Genomic DNA, 20,057 nt, shown 5'->3' on the forward strand with positions numbered 1-20,057 from the left:
CGTTTACAAAAAAAATCCGCGCGTCAGAGTCTCGCGGGTGACGGGATGCGAGGAACTCATATCGATCCACCCCACAGGCCGCCACCCGCTACATGTGCGAACTAATAAATATAATGTTAACAATATATCAAAATGTAATAATAACGCAGATATTAGCATAAATTCAACTTTATTAGGAACTTTACTAAATTCCCACAGGATCAGTATCACATAGGATTTTATTCGACTTAGTTAAAAAAGAGTAATCTTTTTGAAACATGACCAAAACAAAGAAAGACAAGAAATAATGATTAAACTGTCATCGATTATGAAACAAATAATCTACTAATCAACCTTCTATTTCCCTGATAAAAGCAAAGTTTTTTATTAAAATACCTATGTAGTTTTGAGCTATTGTTCGTTCAAACCATTCACTGACAAATGATAAAAATAATTATAAATTGAAGCGGCCTTTATCATTCCCAAATATTTGTAAATTCCATTGAAATACAAATAGACGCATGTATTCGATAAAATAGTAAGCCATGTTTACAATAAGAATCCACTAAACAATGTGAAATCACATTTGAATTGAAAACTAAGAGAAAACTTCAAATTTTCAGGAATGACATTCCGTTATAAGTAACGTCACTTTGACTTGTCAATTCAATACAATTTAGGCGAGTCGTATGCGTTAGCGCTTAATAAAATCTGACATGCCAAAACAACAAGGTCTCTTTCATACGTTGCCATTTTACGGATTCTATCAGAGACTCTTTCGCTTTACAAAAGACTACGGTCCAACAATAACAAAATAAATATGAGTCATATTCATAAGTCACACTAGTACCAAAAACAAAAGAATCACGTACTTTGATTAAACATCTTGTTATTGGGTAGCTCTGCTTATTAGAGTGACGTCAACTTGGTTTGAATAAGCTACTTAGGTACTTAGCTAACGTAAGTACTTTCTTAAGAGACTTAGGGAAAATATGTTTGGGCACTGAAGGATCATGTAACGTAGTGGCTGAGTGATTGAAAGGCCTGATAAATAATAATAATATTCCAAAACTTTCACACAACGTAATCTAACCTCAAACTAGGTAAACCTGTATTACGAGTACTTACTTACAACTGATAAACATAGTTATATATTTTACATACATTTATGTAAATAAACAGAAAAGGTGCCCCGGATGGAAATCGAACAAACGGCCTCCGGTATAGCAGTCTTTTATAATAACTTTGATTCCAGCTTGGTAGAAAGTATTCGTATTATGCCATGTAATTTAAAGTAATCCACGTTAAAGAGGTTTTAGAAATTTGTGGTCATTTAGAAATGAACTCAAACTTCCAAATAGCCACAATTGATTGTAAAAAATGTTTAAGTAAATTTTGGTCTTCAGAAAATGAATCGTCTTCTACGTGAGATGTTTTAAACACCTCGTTGTAATTAATTACTCGTAACTACCTATTCTCAACTCTGTCAAATTACAGTTCTACGAAATTTCGAACAATTGAAACTTTGGCTACAAGACGACGAAACAAAATAAATAAATATATTTGAAGTGTTTCTAAATCCATCGTTACGACCCTCGACATAACTTACACAACTCATTCAAGATATATAGTAACGATTTTTGTTCACAAAATCTCAATCAAAACCAGTTATTCTTGACTTATCAAAATAAACTATAATCCTATAAAAACACTTAGAATAAAATTGATAAAACCAAAAACGTGCGTCAAAAAATTCATCCGTGTCACTGCTGTCTTTGAGTGTGCCCACAATGCAGTTCAATTAAAACTGAATACTATTTTCAGTTTTTGTGAAATAAGACTTAAATCGGTGACAGCGAAAATCGCTTTTTTAATGTGACGATGAAATTTCATGGCGTCATTTTTAATTTCCTGTGACAAAACTACTTAATATTTAAAACGAAAATAGCACGGGCAACCAAAAATGAAATTGAAAAAGCAGCCTTATGTATAATATTGTATTTCGATGGTTTGCTGCTAACACGATTTGTTTGCGAAATCGCAATGTCCTGTTTAGAGAAAGTTAAAGCATTGATCAGTTTGGTCTGTCTCCAATATTCGAAATATAGGTTTTCTTAAGATGTTTTCCTTCAGCTTGGTTTGCTTTGCAATTGTGTCTTACAATAATTAAAAAAATACATACAACTTAAAAAAATCGCTTTGAAAATTGCCAACTTTGGAATTAAACGTGCACCTAGCGCATAAAAATTAAAATGTATAACCACCACAAATATTAATATGACAAACCTTAAAAGTCAAAAAACTCAAAAAAATTCAATTAGACCAGAATATGGTACATTTGAACGTCAAAACGTCTTAGATATTATGAACTCCATAGTTCAATTAAACGTCTTGTTATATTTAATAAGCTTGTATTTATACGCGTAAAATATCTGTATATTACTATCGCTCAGCGAACTGATTAAATCTTTCTTATGTTATACATTCAGGAGACAATTTTGAATCATAAATTTTTAATTACTGAGATAAGTTGAAAATTAATGCTTTTGTAAGTTCAAGTCAGGCAGGTAATTTCATTAATTTGTTCTTAATACAGAAAACTTATAGCTTTACTGTCTACATACAATTAATATTTTAATAAATGAGTATGAGGACTCTTAAAATATAATAACTTGTAATCGTATCAGTCAAAAACTTAAAAGGCTATTATTAGTTCTTACTATTAAGGAATTTTATCCTCTTGCGTTTCACAAACATTCAATGCGTATGCGGACAGACACCCAGTCTCGAATCAAGCATTCGTGGATCACACAAATGCTTATCCTACGTGGGGATCGACCCGTGATACGGATGACCGCTTGACTATATATTATATGTAAGAACTTAAAATTGAGTATTGATTATTGAGTACTAGCTTTTCGCCCGCGGCTTCGCCCGCGTCGAGGTGGGTTATATCGCGTTTCCAAGAGAACTCTTCAAAAGTCCGGGTTAAAAACTATCCTATGTTCTTTCTCAAGGTCAACTCTATCTCTGTATCAAATTTCATAAAAACCAGTTCAGTGGTTTAGACGTGAAAGCGTAATAGACAGACAGAGTTACTTTCGCATTTATAATAATTAGTAGGGATAGTAGGGATTGAGTATTAAAAATGACAACTTATATCGGAGCGTCCTAGTTTTGACTCAGGTTATTCTTTGATTAACCTATTTTCCTGAGTATTTTATTCCTATAAATAAACGCTTAAGTTTAGATAGATAGTTAAAAAGTTAATGGGTAGTTTCCTACAGCTACTGTTGATTTGTCCTTCGGTTATTCAGTCGTGCATAACAGTAGGTCTAATTACCCCATAAAACGAGTAGCCAACTACCTATAGTCACTTCAACTTATCTTTGCGCACGGTTACATGTGTGAGTAACCTTTATTATATGAAGTAAAGTTTTGTGCTATTACAGCTCGCCTTTGTTATAAGTGAGAATATAGAGAAGAGATTTTAGATAAATACATGGTATGAAATGTTGGGTTTCGCTTTTTGAGAGCATTTAAGATTATTTTAAATAGAAATCTTTATGACCCAGCAAATATTGTTTTCTTATGGTGAAAATAGGAATTCAAAAAAAATTTGCGTTTTGAAAGAATGAATGTTCGATTCTCAGACCTACGCAATCTACACATGAAATTTCAGGAGAATTGGTCCAGCCGTTTCGAAGGGTTCAATTATGTACACCAAGACACGAGAATTTTATTCATTAGGTGTTGGGCTCCCTTCTCCGCACGTACTCTCCAAGTCAGCCCATTGCGCGATTTCGTATTAGATTTAATGCTTATTATAAACAGTCAAGCGCGGGTGAGTTGAACATCAGCAAATCTACGGTGGCCTATGAGTGAAGCAAGTGACATTTCAAGTGAAGCAAGGCTGAGTCAGCTGGTGACGTTCATCAGTATTAATTACACGTTTATTATATCTGGAGCTTTGTTCAGTGCATGGTTATTAAAATAACTGATTTATTTATTAAGTGCTTAGTTAGGCCGATATTTTTTTTTGGAAATGCCTTTCTACTTAATGTATTTGTAGCCTAAATTGTCCTACAAAACGAGATTCCAAATACACCTTAACTTAAAAAAAGTTATTTCTACGTTCTCGATTTTAAACAGCTTACAATTCGAATGAAGTCTTTGATTCTATGAATACAATCACCCATTTAAATTAGGCAGTTAACAGTAGCACAAACCTTGCCAACGATAACGAATACCTGAGAAAGAAAAGCATGCCGAAATACTAAAAAGACTTCGTTTAAAAATCAAGTACATTACAATAATTATTTCACCGTCTAAAAGCAACAGAGTAACCCGAATCTACATTTTAAAAGAGCTAAAAGGAAAGTTCTCGGTCCAAGTCTCTTAAGACAAAGAGTTCTAAAAGAAATGCATAACAATGCGAAATTCTGTAATTCCCTTTTGAGGGCAAATCTTACTTTTATTTTCATTTAACCCCTGAGGCAGTGTGTGTAATCAATCTTTCACGTTACTAAATACTCTTCAACATTTACATACTTTCTAATTTTAGGTTTTCACAAAGGTGACGGTATTGATAAATATTTTTTTAAAGACAAGTCGGCGTTGTGTTAAAAAAGCGATTTAAATAATTTACATACATTGGCTTAAATGAGAATACAACATAGAATATTATTAATACCAACGTATAACCGTTCTAACATGGGCATACATCAAGATATACTATGTTTATCCCTTGATCGCCAAACTAGCTCAATGCGGGTTCTTAACAATGTTTTCCTTCGCCGTTTCTCAGAGGTGTGTCAGAATAATTTGGAATGAAGACAGTAAGACGATAACGCTGCTTTAAATGATATTTAGACTTAAGTAGGAAGTTTTTACCACCAAAAATAAAGATCTACAATGGCACTAGGCACAAACTAGTGTCTGTATGTATTAGGCGTGTGTGTAACATTACCATACGTCACCCCAGTTTATGAGCTCAGTCAATATACGGACTGACTGCGACGAAGGACACTGTCTAGTATCGAAGGAAATTGATACATGGACAAATAACTAAATTAGGAAATTAGGTATAGAATAGGGTATTTCGGAATAATATGTGTTATAGATTTTATTTGGAGCGAGAAAGAAAAAAAAATGTAATATGCGGGCCCGTTATTTATTGACCGTTGTTTAAATACCTTTATATAGTTGAAAAATGTGATTAAAACCAAAGCATTAAACAATTTATGGAATCCAATATTGAAGCATCATCGCATTTTCTTTTACTCCATACTCGTGGTGTATTATTATATGCTCAGATTGCAAATAGCTTTCAATTGAAATTGGAATTTCACAGGGTACATTACGCCAGAGTCTGTTTGCGTTGTATATGAACGACATCCTTCATGTTTCTCGGCCGTTTGTACACGCAAAAAACTGATCGTACCATACCATCTTACAGAAAATGAGAAAGGTTTGTTAAAGTAGCTTAGCTAAGCTTCGTGTGATTGGACGTTGAAAGAGGACCATGCTTAGAAGCGCTACATCTTATAAGCTGGCATTGGTAACGTAGAAAAGCAAAAACCAGCTCATGACACTATTTAGTATTAAAACTTCACACATGTTGAAAAGATATTTTAAACTTCAAATCAATACAAGATAAACAATATACATATGTACATAATTTACAAAGCGTCAAAAAGACTTCTCCATCCCTGCAAAAGTCGAAAAAGATAGCAATTTACCAATTAACTAACCTCAGTGAAACCGTTTGACGGCCAAACAGTCGTAGATTTGAAGTCACCATTGTCAAAAATCATTTGCGAACTACAACTAAAAAAAGACTTGCCTAAAAGGTGATAGAAATTATCGAAAGAAAACCAGCAAAACTATGATTTATTTTAGGGTTTGTTAAGCTATGTAAGTGGGTTTTACGGGTAGTTTAAACTCTGACGCTAGGTAGGTCAACAACGATACGAAAAGAAAGAAAAGAAAAAAGCTTCTTTATTTAGATAAGAATATATTCTATGTATGTAGATTTATAACATTACTAGTTGGCAAATTTAGGCCAAATAATATACTTTCTCTTATTTTATGTATGATTGTTCATTTGGTATGTTTTCCTTATTGTTTCTTGTTTTTCCTTTCTGTACTATTGCCCTATATAACCTTTGTTTTGTATACTTTAAGGAATCTAATTTTAAGTACTTTACCTCACACGTCCCTTAGTACACGAGTGGGTTTAGTTTGGCGACTACAACTTATTTGCTTATTATATTTAAGAAAAAATACGATAGCTACATTTTCGTGTTAGGTAAACGGAACAATAAATTATTCTTAGTACAGTAATAGAATAATAGATTTATTGAACTAAGTAATCAATATTCATCTGAGCAATGTTCATTTCAGTGACAGTTCAGAAAATCAATAAAAAGTATGGACGTTTAAATATTCATTGATAGTTCTGAAGTATCTTTTAAGGCCTGTTCAAACCTGAACGGGGTTTGGCGGCGAGAGCATTTACATCTCGGGATATAGTAATGGAAGGAAATATTTTTGTCTAAACAATAGTATTACCGCATACTCACTGGATTCTATTCCGCTCACGTCTGAGTAGGCTTTTAATCCGCTCGTAACCATAGCAACGGTACATGTTAACACTAAACAACCGCTCAGTACTTACATGCAAATAATTTGTATTTTATAGCCATATTACTTCCTAAGTACTTTATCGTGTCCGTAAACTAATCTATTTTCATCTGCCTCAGTTTTGCTATATAGCAGCTGTTGGCGTTTAAATTTATATTCCACCAGGTTTTCTCTTTCTCGTCTATGTTTTGCATAATTTTATGTTGGCTATTTAAAATTATGACCCAAACTATACCACAATTCATTTAATTTATCGACGTATAAATTAAACTGCCTCGTATCCGGGTAATATATATGAATTAAAACAATGGCTTGTGGAATTAGTAGCATGTGGCCTCATCTTTAGCTTTATAGTTTTAGTTTGTTTTAATTATTTTTGTCTGCTATCAGAAGGCTTATCGTTACGCCCTTAATATTGTTTCCAATGTGTTTTTGCTGTGCTGTGTTATGTGCCGCTGTTGTCTTTGTTGGTGGAGTCTGTTTTTTTTTTAATAACTTACACGTAAGACTGACAATTTCAAAAACAATTAAGTAAATCCATAAAATAAATAGTTTGTTGGCTACTATCAAGTTATTCCAAACATAAGATTTCCAGAAGTAAATGAGACTCTCTGATTGAGTTAAAGAAAATCCACTTACAAATTGTTCTTTCTCTCGATTTAGGCTAATGATTTTTACTCGGCTTACTTAATTGATTTAAGTAGGATTTATTTCCGATAATAAAACTTGGCAGATTCGGAATTCATCTGCAAGAGCTCGTCTGTCTCACATCTCAGAAAAAGAAATCCCACCAAAAACATTAAATGTAAAAAAATGCCAAGTCTCTCGATGCAGTCTTTCCATCGTAAAAAGTTTTGAGATCTCATAGAAGCCAAGTCCTATTCAAAATATTTTGTAGTTATAAATCAACATTTAGTAATTGTATCAATAGTTTTCTTTATATTATAATTATAGTGACTTGGCAATGAGCACAAGAAGAAACAAATAAAACGGCATATTTGTAGGAGTTGAAAGTTACACACACCGCATGCGTAAACATTAATATCACAAAATTAATTTTCTTTTGGTTTATCCGTGTCGTCCCAACCGAATTTCGGCAACGGCAGTCAGTCTTAGTGTACTCTCGATTCATTTACTTTCATAAAGCGATGGCCCGTAAGGTATTCTTAATTATTGTATTGGAGCATGTAGTCGGTAGTGACCATCATGATTCACACATAACAAATAATCTGATCACTGGTCTCGTCAGTAACATTTGCACATAATTCCAGGCATTAAGCAGCTTTTAATTTGTGCTCATTGCCAAGTCACTATAATTATAATATAAAGAAAACTATTGATACAATTACTAAATGTTGATTTATAACTACAAAATATTTTGAATAGGACTTGGCTTCTATGAGATCTCAAAACTTTTTACGATGGAAAGACTGCATCGAGAGACTTGGCATTTTTTTACATTTAATGTTTTTGGTGGGATCTCATTTATTTTTTGTAAGTGTATTTCTTTCTTTTTTTTTAGGTGTCATAATTTCTAGGACTTCAGCTACTGCTTTGCTTAGAACCCATTCTCTATCTCTATCTCTTTTGTTTCTTCTCTGAGACTTCGTTACTTCTAATGTAAACAAGCTTAAACTTATATATATATGCATATATATATCTACTAACTTACAAACTATAGCTAAACTAAACTAAATAACACGTAAAGTTCTCCGAATATCAATTATCACTACAATATTTTTTAGTTTCGAAATGGTTTTTCATAGACAGGTGGCGCTATCAAATGAAAATTATCGAATTATTCTGAAGTACTACTTAGACTGCGCTTTGTAACGAAACCATAGCGCGATTCAGACACGTACAACGCCATCTATCGAGCGCGCATACAATATTTATCGCAATACAATGGAGTTTTAGCTTTATTAATTTAATGAATTATGAATTTTATGTATTAATTTGTATTAATGATAGTCTGTGTATTACATTTATATTATTCTTTTCTATTCTATGTATGTATTCATCCAATTGAATAGGTACTTAAACAACGAACAAAGTTAACAATGCAGTCAAAATCCATACATAATGTTCTTGCCAAACCGCAAATATAAAATTGTTTTCTATGGCATATTATTTTTTAATGTTTTTATAATTTTTCCTTTATATATGGCTAAGGACCTATCTTGGTGCAAAATTTGAAGTTTCTAAGTCTGCTAGAAGTACCTTAGATTTTTGATGATCTGTCAGTGAGTCAGTGAGTCAGTGAGTGACAAAATGGTGTAACTTTGATCGACCGTAACTCCTAAACCATTAATTCAATTGGCATGTAATTTCGAACTTAAGCTTGTTCTAATGCCTACTATTATCCCCCGAAAAGCTAAACTCCTAGCTTTGTCCACGTCGAAGATACAGGGGGGGCGAAACAGCCGCGAATCGCTTCGAGAAAAGATGGTACGGCCGTGCCCGTTTTGCTCGAGACTTGGCAGGGGCACTGCCGTGCCCTCAGATATTCTCCATCACTGAACCAAAGTAATGATATTTATCTTCAATTAATTTTGAGGGAATCGTTAGCGTTTAGAAAACGGTTCCAACAAATGGCGCCAGTCGTTGAAATATTAAAAGGTTTTAAAATATTTTACTTATTTCACGAAAGTATTATGTTTTTTAATTTGAACTTAAATTTCAATACAGACAAGTACAGTGCAGTACTTTGCCTAATGTTTAAAATAAAACTTAATAAGTATAATTAAATAACTCTCAGTAAGAGTAATATTCAAAATCAAATCGTGATAACACTTTAAATAAACATTGTTTTTCTGAGAACTACTATTCAAGCAACTAAGTTTTTCTCCGTAATATTATTTCCACTAGTTCAGTGCCCCGCTCTCGCCTTCACTCATAAAGACTGAATGCTGAATTTACAGCGTTTTCGAATGTCTTCGCTTTCATTTACAAATGGTCCGTTGAGGAAAATTTATACGTTAGACGTAGCGAACTTGGGATTACACTACTTTGTCTCTTCCACTTGACAATATCTGACAAGTTTTCACTGCGATCGTGAAATAACACTAAATGCGTATCTCGAGTAAATTTAATGTAATGTGTTACTGAATAGCTACTGCCAGCGCGCGGGTACGATAAAAACGCGTCATTATTACACCACTCAAAGATGTGATCTCTAAAATTATATCGGCTTTACTTAAAACAAGATAAGAGTAGCGTACCTACAATTTTTGTAATACATTATAACTGTGGTACCTTTTGGACTATTTCTGATTGTACCGCGGAGGTAACACCTGCGCAATAAAACTATCATTACACTATAACGCGTTGTATTTATTATTAACTTTAGTTCGCCATAACTCCTGTCTCTGGGATGAATCACTCACTTGAAACATACACCTGATGGTACGTAAATCGTTTACATGTATAAGAAAAGGGATGTAGTCATTTTATTGCACAAATCTTGTGATAACTATTACTCTAAGATTCAAATGACTAGAAGATGCAGTTTGTCTCGATTATCGATATTGAGCCTAAGATCGTATCAGTTACAAACTTTAGATATTTAAGTACTCTATTGACAGGTACCATTAAGTCCCATGAAGTTATCCAGTGAATGAAATTATTTGGTCTTGGCGAAGAATGGATCAAAGGTCTTTCTTATACACGAGAAAGTAAAAAAAAAAAAAGAAACATTATATTCAGTCTTGTAACCAACATAATAAAAAAAATAGGAACCATGAAGATCGGCCTAAGACTAAATATAATAATGAGACGCCCACAATATATTTATACCGTTTAAAAATACAAAAGATTTTTAATAATTCTTTCCTTTTACGCTAAAGTACTAAATATGTCAGAATCATGGTTGACATTTTCCTTTAACCGGCTTTTTGAAAGAGTTAAAAATAGAATATTATTTCAAACAATATCAATTTGCCTCGATGAGATTACCACGACAATTTCATAGACATTACATACTTTATCATGTACCATGCAGAGCAGATAATAATACAAAGATTTTATCTTTACACAAATATCAATGAAGATCGGAGCATAGGCTGTGAACTAAGATAAATAAATATTTTTATCTATTCTCTTGTTTCAGATGTTGTCATTGATGAGCACGTAAAATCGCGCGTTTGTATCATAAAACGTCACATTACGAAGAATGATAATCAGTCAATTGTAGAAAAATGCAAAACTCAACGCGCGTCGCTAACTACGAGAGTGACCCCAAATACCAGCTGATCGTGAGTTTAAAAAGAAAATGCTACAACGAGAACATCACCCACAGCCAGATTATTGAAAAACAATATAACGGTAAGTAACAAATTAAAGATATCTTTTAAAATGTCGCTAGTCTTAAAACTTCCATGCTTTACCAGCGTTCCTTTGTATTTAAGCAGGGACCGGACAACCCCACTTTAGAGTTAAACCGTTTGACAGAGTAACCCGTACACGGGGTAACTCATATCGCAGTGTTACCTTTTGTTCGAGTTACATCCTCAAAACCCAGCGAAATGGTTAACACCTTCATTATGGTAACCACGTGAAGGGGTTAACCCCTTCAATAACTTAACCCTTTGAAGTGGTTACCTTCACGAAAGGCTTTTATTCGTGTTACCCTGAATTACCCACTAAACTTGAGCTCCATACTTGCACCCTAGCGGCCCCTCATTGCTTTACTAAGACTAAAGCTGATTTTCTTCTATCGCCGACGCGTCGCGCCGCGACTCGCGCCTCTCGGACAAACTACCTACGCGCGAAACGTCGCGTCATGTCAGCATGATCAGAAAACCAGCCATATAGGTAGCTAGCTGTTGCCCGCGACTTCGTCCGCGTGATTAGAAGATATAAGTTAGGAATTTTTGAACGAAAGCCCTCGAAGATTAATATTTTTCCCCGTATTTGCCACATTTTCCATTAAATCTTCGCTCCTATTAGTTGCGTAATTTTATATACCTAGCCTAAAACCTTCCTCGATTATTGGTCTATTGAACACAAAATGAGATCAAATTTTTTAGATGAAATAATTTATAATAATTTAAAAAAAATCGAAAACAAGTTTTTTTTCATTTTTTGCATTTTCTGAGAAGATTTGACGGGTGAATTTTCGATTGAAAATTAGTGTTTTTTTATATTAATTCAAAATAACAATTAATTCAAATTACAGCGTATTTGGGACACAAAAAAGTAAGTTTTCACCAAATTTCGTTACAAAAATATTTTTTTGTAAAAGATAAAAATAAAAAACCACAATCTTGGTTTTTTTGGATTTTTCACATAAATTTTGAGGTTATGTGAATAAAATGTAAACACAAAAGTTTTAGATTTTTTTATTACCTACTACTTTGCCATTTGACTTTTTTCGATACGAATTTTACTTTTGCCGGAAATCGGGAAAAACCGTTTTTTACTCTTCAAACGTCACTCCCACCCCCTTCCCGACCTCAGATCGCCCGTAAATTATTTTTCCTTTCATCCTTATTACATATTTACATATTATAAAACAAAGTCCCCCGCCGTGTCTGTCTGTCTGTCTGTCTGTCTGTCTGTCTGTTCGCGATAAACTAGAAAAGTACTGAACGGATTTTTATGCGGTTTTTTAACAATAGATAGAGTAATTCTTGAGGATAAGTTTAGGTTTTGTGTAAACTGACGATATTACAACGATATTAGTTAAACATGTCGGAAAAAATTAAGCCATTCGAGAGCTTTCCTCGAGAACGCTGCTAAAACCTTTTGAGTTACAACAAAACAATGTATGGCGGGTTTGTACCTCTTTAATAGATCTACAAAAAAGTCCGCGGTGGTATATGTCTATCTTCCAAGGATAATCCACAATAACCATTTTTATGTGTTTTCTTAATACAGTAAAATTATGGGTTATTTACGAACCTATTTTTAACAATACAGTATTAATCCTTATCCTAATAAATAAGTTCGATATATTATGCATGTAATATAGAACAAAATTGCCTTTTACACTACATCAAAAAAGTTAATAGGTAATGAGTTATCGAAATATTAAAATCTCCGCGCGAGAAATTAAAAATCGATGAAACGTAGCGAAGATATCGTTGGCATCTATATACTAATATATAAAGCTGAAGAGTTTGTTTGTTTGTTTGAACGTTCAAATTGAAAAAATATTTTTGTGTTGAATAGACCATTCATCGAGGAAGGTTTCAGGCTATATATCATCACGCTGCGACCAATAGGAGCGAAGAAAAAGTCATAACTTATATCTTCTAACCACGCAGACGAAGTCGCGGGCAACAGCTTAAATTATAACTTATTTCTTCTAACCACGCGGATGAAGTCGCGGGCAACAGCTAGTTTCTCTATAAGTCCTGTATATCTACACATTAGTGTAGATATACAGAAAATAATAACAAATCTTTCCTCTTTATAATATTAATTATAAAGAGGAAAGATTTGTTATTATTTTAATTTTTTAAGGTTTACCAGTCTACCATTTACCAGTTTACCATTCCCTAAGGTTTACCAGTCAGATTCTATGACTACAATAAAAGTAGGTCACGTACTTCAACAGAACACGTATTCTGTTCTATGTTTCACGGGGGGCGTAGCTCAATGGTTAGAGCGTTCGCTCAGCAAGCGAGAGGTACCGGGATCAAAACCCGGCGCTCCCATGTTTGGGTTGTACAAGGTTTTGTTATTTTTTACGTTTTTTTTTCATATTTTTGCCACATAAAAGTTTTACCCACAAAGTTACGCGAGAATTAAAAGTAGTTGTACAAATAAAGAATATTTTTAGTATTATAAAGCTAAAGAGTGTTTGTTTAGCAAATCTCAGGAACTTCTGGTTCAGTTGAATCTTTTTGTGTTCAATAGAACATTCATTGAGGAAGGTTTTAGGCTACATAACATCACGCTGCAACTAATAGGAGCGAAGATATAATGGAAAATGTGGCAAAAACGGGGAAAAATATTCATCTTCGAGGGCTTTGGTTCAAAAATTAGTAACATATCTTCTAACCACGCGGACGAAGTCGCGGGCAACAGCTTATAATAATATTCCCCTACTTTTCTAATGGGTTTCATCCTACTATTATTATTTTTTGGTTTTAAAAATTATCGACCCTGGTCTACAAGTATAGACACGAAAAATATATATCACAACGTTTGAAATGTGCGACAAGCAAAATTAAACTGTAAGATCATGTCCACAATGATTTTTATTCCATGTTTACAAATGCAACAACGGCGCCGCTGGGCGGTAAGATGTCACGTGCGCTCGTGGTTATACTATTTTCAAACTAATGTCTATGACAAAGAGTGCATATTACATTGTCTTAGGTTGGAGTGGGTTACCCTGTTACAGGGTAGTGAAAGGGTAACCTGTTCGGAACAGGGTTACAGTAATCCGTTCGAAGGTGTAACATATGTCATAGGGTTTTTTCTTGAAGCGCTTAAAAAACCCCTTCAAAAACCCTTTCAATGAGTATCCGGCCGGTCCCTGTATTTAAGTCCCTGAACTGGCCAAGCGTGGCTCAAGGTCGTTCCTTTATCTAAATATTGATAAATGAATCCGCATTCGAATTCAATATTGAAAGGAAACATCAGTACGTTGACCACACCTTTCTATAAAAGGTTTTGTATTTATTTTTACTTTGAATAAAAACGGTGATTGTTGACTTTGTACGATGGTTGCGAAGCCTTAGTAATATTATGCTAAAACACGTTTCCGAAAGATTATGTGTCGCTCATGTGCCATGAGATATTATAATACGGTTATTTTGATGATGTTCGATGGCCATGAAAACACAACCTTTTTTATTAAACACAACAGTTTCGAAATCAGAAACCACTTATTGCATATTTTCACATCAAAATCTACAAAAAATTCCTTATAAAAAATTGAACATAGTTTGCAACAATATGTCATGTTAGCGAACACTTAATTGCACACTGCTTAGATAAAAGACTTAAATACTACTAATACTAAGTAACTCCTTAGCCTTTTGGCCAATTACAGATAATTCTTAACGCCTATTTATTTTGTGGACAGAGAACGGTTCGTGGTGTCCGAGGAAGTTCGATGGGTTCGCGTGTTGGGACGAGACGCCGGCCTCCACCACCGCCTACCAGCACTGCCCGGAGTTTATCTTCGGGTTCGATCCAAGGCGGTATGCATACAAGAAGTAAGTGCAATATTAACATAACAAACCCTAAAGACCCAAACATGAAAAACAAAAACAAGCCAGCAATTTATAGTACGTGGATTGGTACAATTTGTAAAAATAAAGAACGTAGGGTAATTGCAGAAATAAGTGCACGACATCTTCAAATATTATTAGTTCTAAATAAGATCTCTGTCTTTAAGAGCTCCCAGTTATGTATACTGTGAGCCAAAATCAACAGAAATATATCGGCGTGACATTCATTTTCGACTGGTCATGCGACTTTAGGTTGTCACTTCAATACATAAAAGCGATTCAATAAGCTTCAACTGAGAACGAACGAACGTAATGTACTACTCTATAGGCCCAGCACAGTTTGAAACAGGCAGGGTATAGATAGGAGCATAGGTACTCATGATGTATGTAGTAAACTATTGTTTCTCAGGTTTAGGCGAATGTTAGACTGTTAACTACTTTTTCGTAAAAGTAGTTACATTTCAATAAACTATTGTGTCAAAATAATACCAAGAAAATTAAAGTAAAACAAGCTAGTAAAGCTACATATTTTTCCGTAAAAAAAAATAGGTTTGTGATTTATCAGTTAAACGCAATTCAGCAGATTTGCTTTTCCTTGATCTTAGTTAGCATGGCTGGTGCTATTAAAGTTTTTTCAGGCACATTAGCTATATTAAGATACGCGAAAACTTTGATATGATTATTCTCTTAGGCATAAATGACTTTGAATTCCAATAAATTATTTAAAAATCGAATCGTTTTGAGAATGCGTAAACCGTCATTTTTCACGAACCGTTGATCACACGCATTAATAATGCGTGTCTGATCCTCATTTCAAGATAAAAGCATGAACTTCCATTTTTTTATGACAACCAGCAAACGCATTCCCGGAAAAAAAGAATAATAAATCATTTTATCAATTCGAGATGCGACCTTGTTTGATAAATCTAATAAACCATGGCACGTTTTCCTCGAAAATCAGAAATCTGACACGGGATCCACGGGGAATCAAACAAGGCGAGAACTAGTCAAATTTCAATTTAATAAGTGAGCCACAACAGCGTCATAATACTACATAATACAGGTATTATATATTTTATCTATAAATGTATATTAAATCAACAACCATAGTGTTAGTAAATTAAATAAATAGTGATGCCTACTACGAGAACTATCGATAAAGCACCGACTCATATAGATACTGTCTCGTTGTCTGGAAATGAATTGAATTTAGGACGTTATTTCAATTGCGTACCAATAAGTAAAGAGATCTTAATCTTACCTACTTTCTGGAGTCACGAGTTACTGGACACCGTCTTCCTAAGATAGTACGTGCCTCATAAAATTCGCCTCGGTTGTCTTGTAAAACATGTATAAGGACGTTGTGACGGCACGAGTGAGCTACTTACAGTGTTACGTCGTACTCCTAGTACACATAAAAGCAATAGATTAACATTGTATTTCAACCCTATGACATTTTTAATGGACTGAACTGATAAAATGGTTGAAATGAGAAGGGTTCACTAATGACTGGGCAAGAAAACTAACATGTTTATGTCAACAAGACTTTTTTTCCGTTACCTTACAACAAAATAAGACCAAAATAAGCAAAGAAAACAAAAATTTCCCATCTAACTAGACAAAAAATTGTTCTAGTTCTATTTAATAAAAAAATCTTTGTCATAACTTGTTTTACTGTTGAGACTGGTTGGAGAGAATAGTCTAACCACTGTTTAACCACAAATTTTACCAACAGATCTTAAAATAATCACCAATAATTAATTAAACATTCAATGTCAGAAATTAATTAAATGATTCTATTTGCACAAATTCATGATTAATTTAACTGTTTGTGTAAATTCAATTTACAATTTCATTGGCTTTTCAGTATAGATTGACGATGTCTCTATATTGAATGCCATAAGGTCGACTTTCAAAATGATTAGACAGTTGACTTCTTGCAAGTATAAATAATGTTGGTACCTGTCGTTTCCAAAGAGTCTGATTCCACGATTGCGAGTTCGATCCCCGTGTAGGACAAGCGTTTGTGTGACCTACGAATGCTTTTTCGGTATTTGTGTGTCTTTGTGCATGTGACTAGTATGTCAGTAAAACCCCCACGACCAAAATATAGAGAAAATCTTTTTTTTTACAACAACTTATAAAATCAGAGGACATTAAAACGTCCCTTGCCTGCCCAATTACATAAGTACTGAGGCAGAAAATTTGCAAGCCACAATTTGATGTTTAAAGCTCAAAAAATATACGAACACGTCTGGGTCTACACCAGCACATTGCCTGTACAAGAAGAAGTTTTGATTTAATTTAAATTTAAACACCAAAAAAAGCAAAATAATCGTCAGAAACTTCTAAGTGTTTGTTTAAAAAACAGATTTATTGGGCTCTCCGCAGATGAAGTGGTTAGCTGTATTTGTTTGGTACGCCTGGCTTACATCCCGCGGGCGGCCATTACTGCCACAAGACTACGTACAGGAGCGTCCATAATATTCTATGTAATTTAAAAATACCTTTAAAGCGACAAACGCGGCACGTTTCATGTAAACACCAGCTCATAAAAGCTGATCTAAAACAGTACCGCCTTTTGATCAGAGCTTAAGTAGTAAACAAAATGGAATGCGTAGGGCTCGTATTTGTGAATTACGGTTTTTGTGGTGGACCCTAAAAAAGCAACCATGTTTTCTTATATTCAATAAAAATCAATTAAGTTGAATGATAATTAGATTGGATTATCATCTAAGGCGTCGTGATACCATAGAATCACACATGTTTTCCTTTCATTTTACAGGTTTATCACAGAAAATTCAGTTTCAAAATAATGTGACTTTCAATTATGGTTTGCGGGTATATAAAACTACAAACTAATTAATTTTGACGTCAAAACAATTTGTATCCTGTCATTTCAAATTGCACAACAGTTGTGGTTGCATGTCACATCAGTTACACTGGACATGGACATCACCTAATTTTAAAAATGTTAAGGCTTTAAATTCAGTTATAATTTAATCAGTATTATTTTAACAAAGACCAAATCACATTAACATAATAAAAGCGATCTTTTTGTGTGCTTTAATGTAGTTACTCACCTCTGAATAATAAAGTGTATTCACTCCTTATATTAACGTATCTGCTATAGACTCAATAACTATTCCCAAGGAACACATAATCGGGAAAAAAGACTATATTATGCGTTCATTCTAGTTGTAAACTATCTGTGTACCAAGTTTCATCTTAATCCGTTCACTGGTTTTACGTGGAAGAGGAACAAATATCCATACACACAAACTTTCGCATTTATAATATTACATAAGTAGGATAGTAGGATTTATTCAATTGAAGATTTATGATACAATAATCCATGAGATTCCGCGGGGTGTCAATAGTATTTTATATTAATAAAGTGAACCTTCTCGCAGTGCGATTTGTCTTAAAACTACACAATACGCGAGTCCACCATTTGAGCAAGCTAAGCAAGAAAGTCATAACAATAACTCAAGTTTTCACAATCAACCTGTTCCCTGTGGGGAAGATCATAAAAAAGTGCTAAAACCTGAGAAACGGGGAATGTAATAATTATTTTATCACAACTCAGGTGTAAATTTTGATTTTTCTTGATTTAGATCATGAGGTGGAATCGGATTCAAGTAGCAAGTTTTAATTGCAGACAACGGGGCAACTGATAAAACATAAAAGCTTGTTAAAAACAAAATGTATTATTTAACTTTCGAATGTATTATTGTTTCTATGTCAGTCTTATATTGGAATCGCCTAATCGCAGTACCTGTGGTCTTACAGCCTCCTGAAATTAATTTTAATAGCATACTCTTTCCAATTCAATGCGTAAATAGAAGTTTAAATTTGTACCTAATTATCCTATCAAATAAAATGTGCCGTAATAACATCTGTTTAATATTTGTAAGCATAATTAAATTCGATAAATATTTACATAGACATTCGATTTCCACTTACCGGCACTCGGAAAAGAACATTAAGTGCTTTTGACTTATTTTCCTGTAAAAGAAACTTGTACTTTTCTTTCATTGATTTATGATTGCATTATAAAACTTCGTAATTGCCAAAGAAACATAAAGTTTGGCAACTTTACGACAGCTGTTATTTATTTGACTATTCACCTAGAAGTTTGTAATCTTTCCGTCAGATTCTCAAAATGCTTTTTTATGTTTTCTACATCACTGTACAAAAAGTTTTTACTATCACAGAGATTTCAAGTATTTGACTGTTTGAGTAATTTTAACGTTTAAGAGGTCGTATCACATACCCTTTAAAAACTTTCTTAATTATACATTGAGAATAGTTATTCTGGTTGGGCCGCATAATAAATACTATTGCTACATTTTACGCCAAGAGATCACTGAATCCGTAGTGGAATATACTACAGTGTAGTAAATAAAATTCAACATAAATTACATTATGATAGATATATCTTTTATTTCAATAAAACCTATTAGTTATATGTTGGATACGCAATGTGACACGAAGTAGCTAAAAGACGTGAATTCACAGATTTTCTTATTCTTTTTCTCATAAAACTCTTTTAATAAAAATCCTAGATCCTACATTTACTATATCATCAGGTAATTTTATCCAGCATTAAATTCCAGCTTTATTATTCTGGTACACATTTGTTTCAATTTATTTTGAATTTCCATACGTATCGATAAAGATCTGTAGTTCCTACAGCAAGCTAGCAAGTTACAACGTAAAAGGTATAATTTCATATTATGCATACTGATAAAATAATTCCTTAGATTATAAACTAAATTAAAAGATAAGAGATTATTTGGGTTATTGGAGATTGTGCGCATATGCTAGTTCTTTTGCGTGTTTGCTGATGTTTTCCAAAGTAAACATTTTGAATACGGGAACACGTTACAATGTGTAGACGTTGCTGAGAAAACTGGTGCATAACTGAGAAAAGCTGAACGATGAAATACATTTTCAAGTCGTGTGAAGCTCCGCCTTCAAAATTCTATCAAGAAAATGTTAAAAATCTGCAAAATAAGATACCGAGAGTCTTTCTAAAGCTGTCTCGAAACAACAGTCAACATCTTAAGATATTACAATTTATATTTTTTTTTTATATATCCTGGGACAACTCACACACGGTCATCTGATCCCAAGCTAAGCAGAGCTTGTGTTATGGTAACCAGACAACTGATAAACTTACTTTTATATTTCTAAATACATAGATATTATAGATAAATTACACCCAGACACCAGAACAAAATG

The 20,057-nt window shown here is 33.5% G+C and overlaps 1 protein-coding gene across 4 annotated transcripts in view; it reads left to right on the forward strand.

Annotated features, from left to right (window-relative positions):
• LOC113495591 (calcitonin gene-related peptide type 1 receptor-like) overlaps positions 1–20,057 on the forward strand; it is a 51,377-nt gene that overhangs the window by 5,428 nt on the left and 25,892 nt on the right. For 3 of the 4 annotated variants that reach the window (XM_026874384.1, XM_026874383.1, XM_026874381.1), the window contains exons 2-3: positions 10,733–10,947; positions 14,663–14,795. In XM_026874384.1, coding sequence (XP_026730185.1) covers positions 10,821–10,947; positions 14,663–14,795 — 260 coding nt within the window. In that variant the 5' untranslated portion in view covers positions 10,733–10,820. Of the gene's footprint in view, positions 1–9,398; positions 10,030–10,732; positions 10,948–14,662; positions 14,796–20,057 lie in introns of those variants that run through there. The other variant, XM_026874382.1, reaches the window with a different exon arrangement.

This window comes from Trichoplusia ni, chromosome 7 (genome assembly GCF_003590095.1).
Source record: "Trichoplusia ni isolate ovarian cell line Hi5 chromosome 7, tn1, whole genome shotgun sequence".
Classification (NCBI taxonomy): Eukaryota; Metazoa; Arthropoda; class Insecta; order Lepidoptera; family Noctuidae; genus Trichoplusia; species Trichoplusia ni.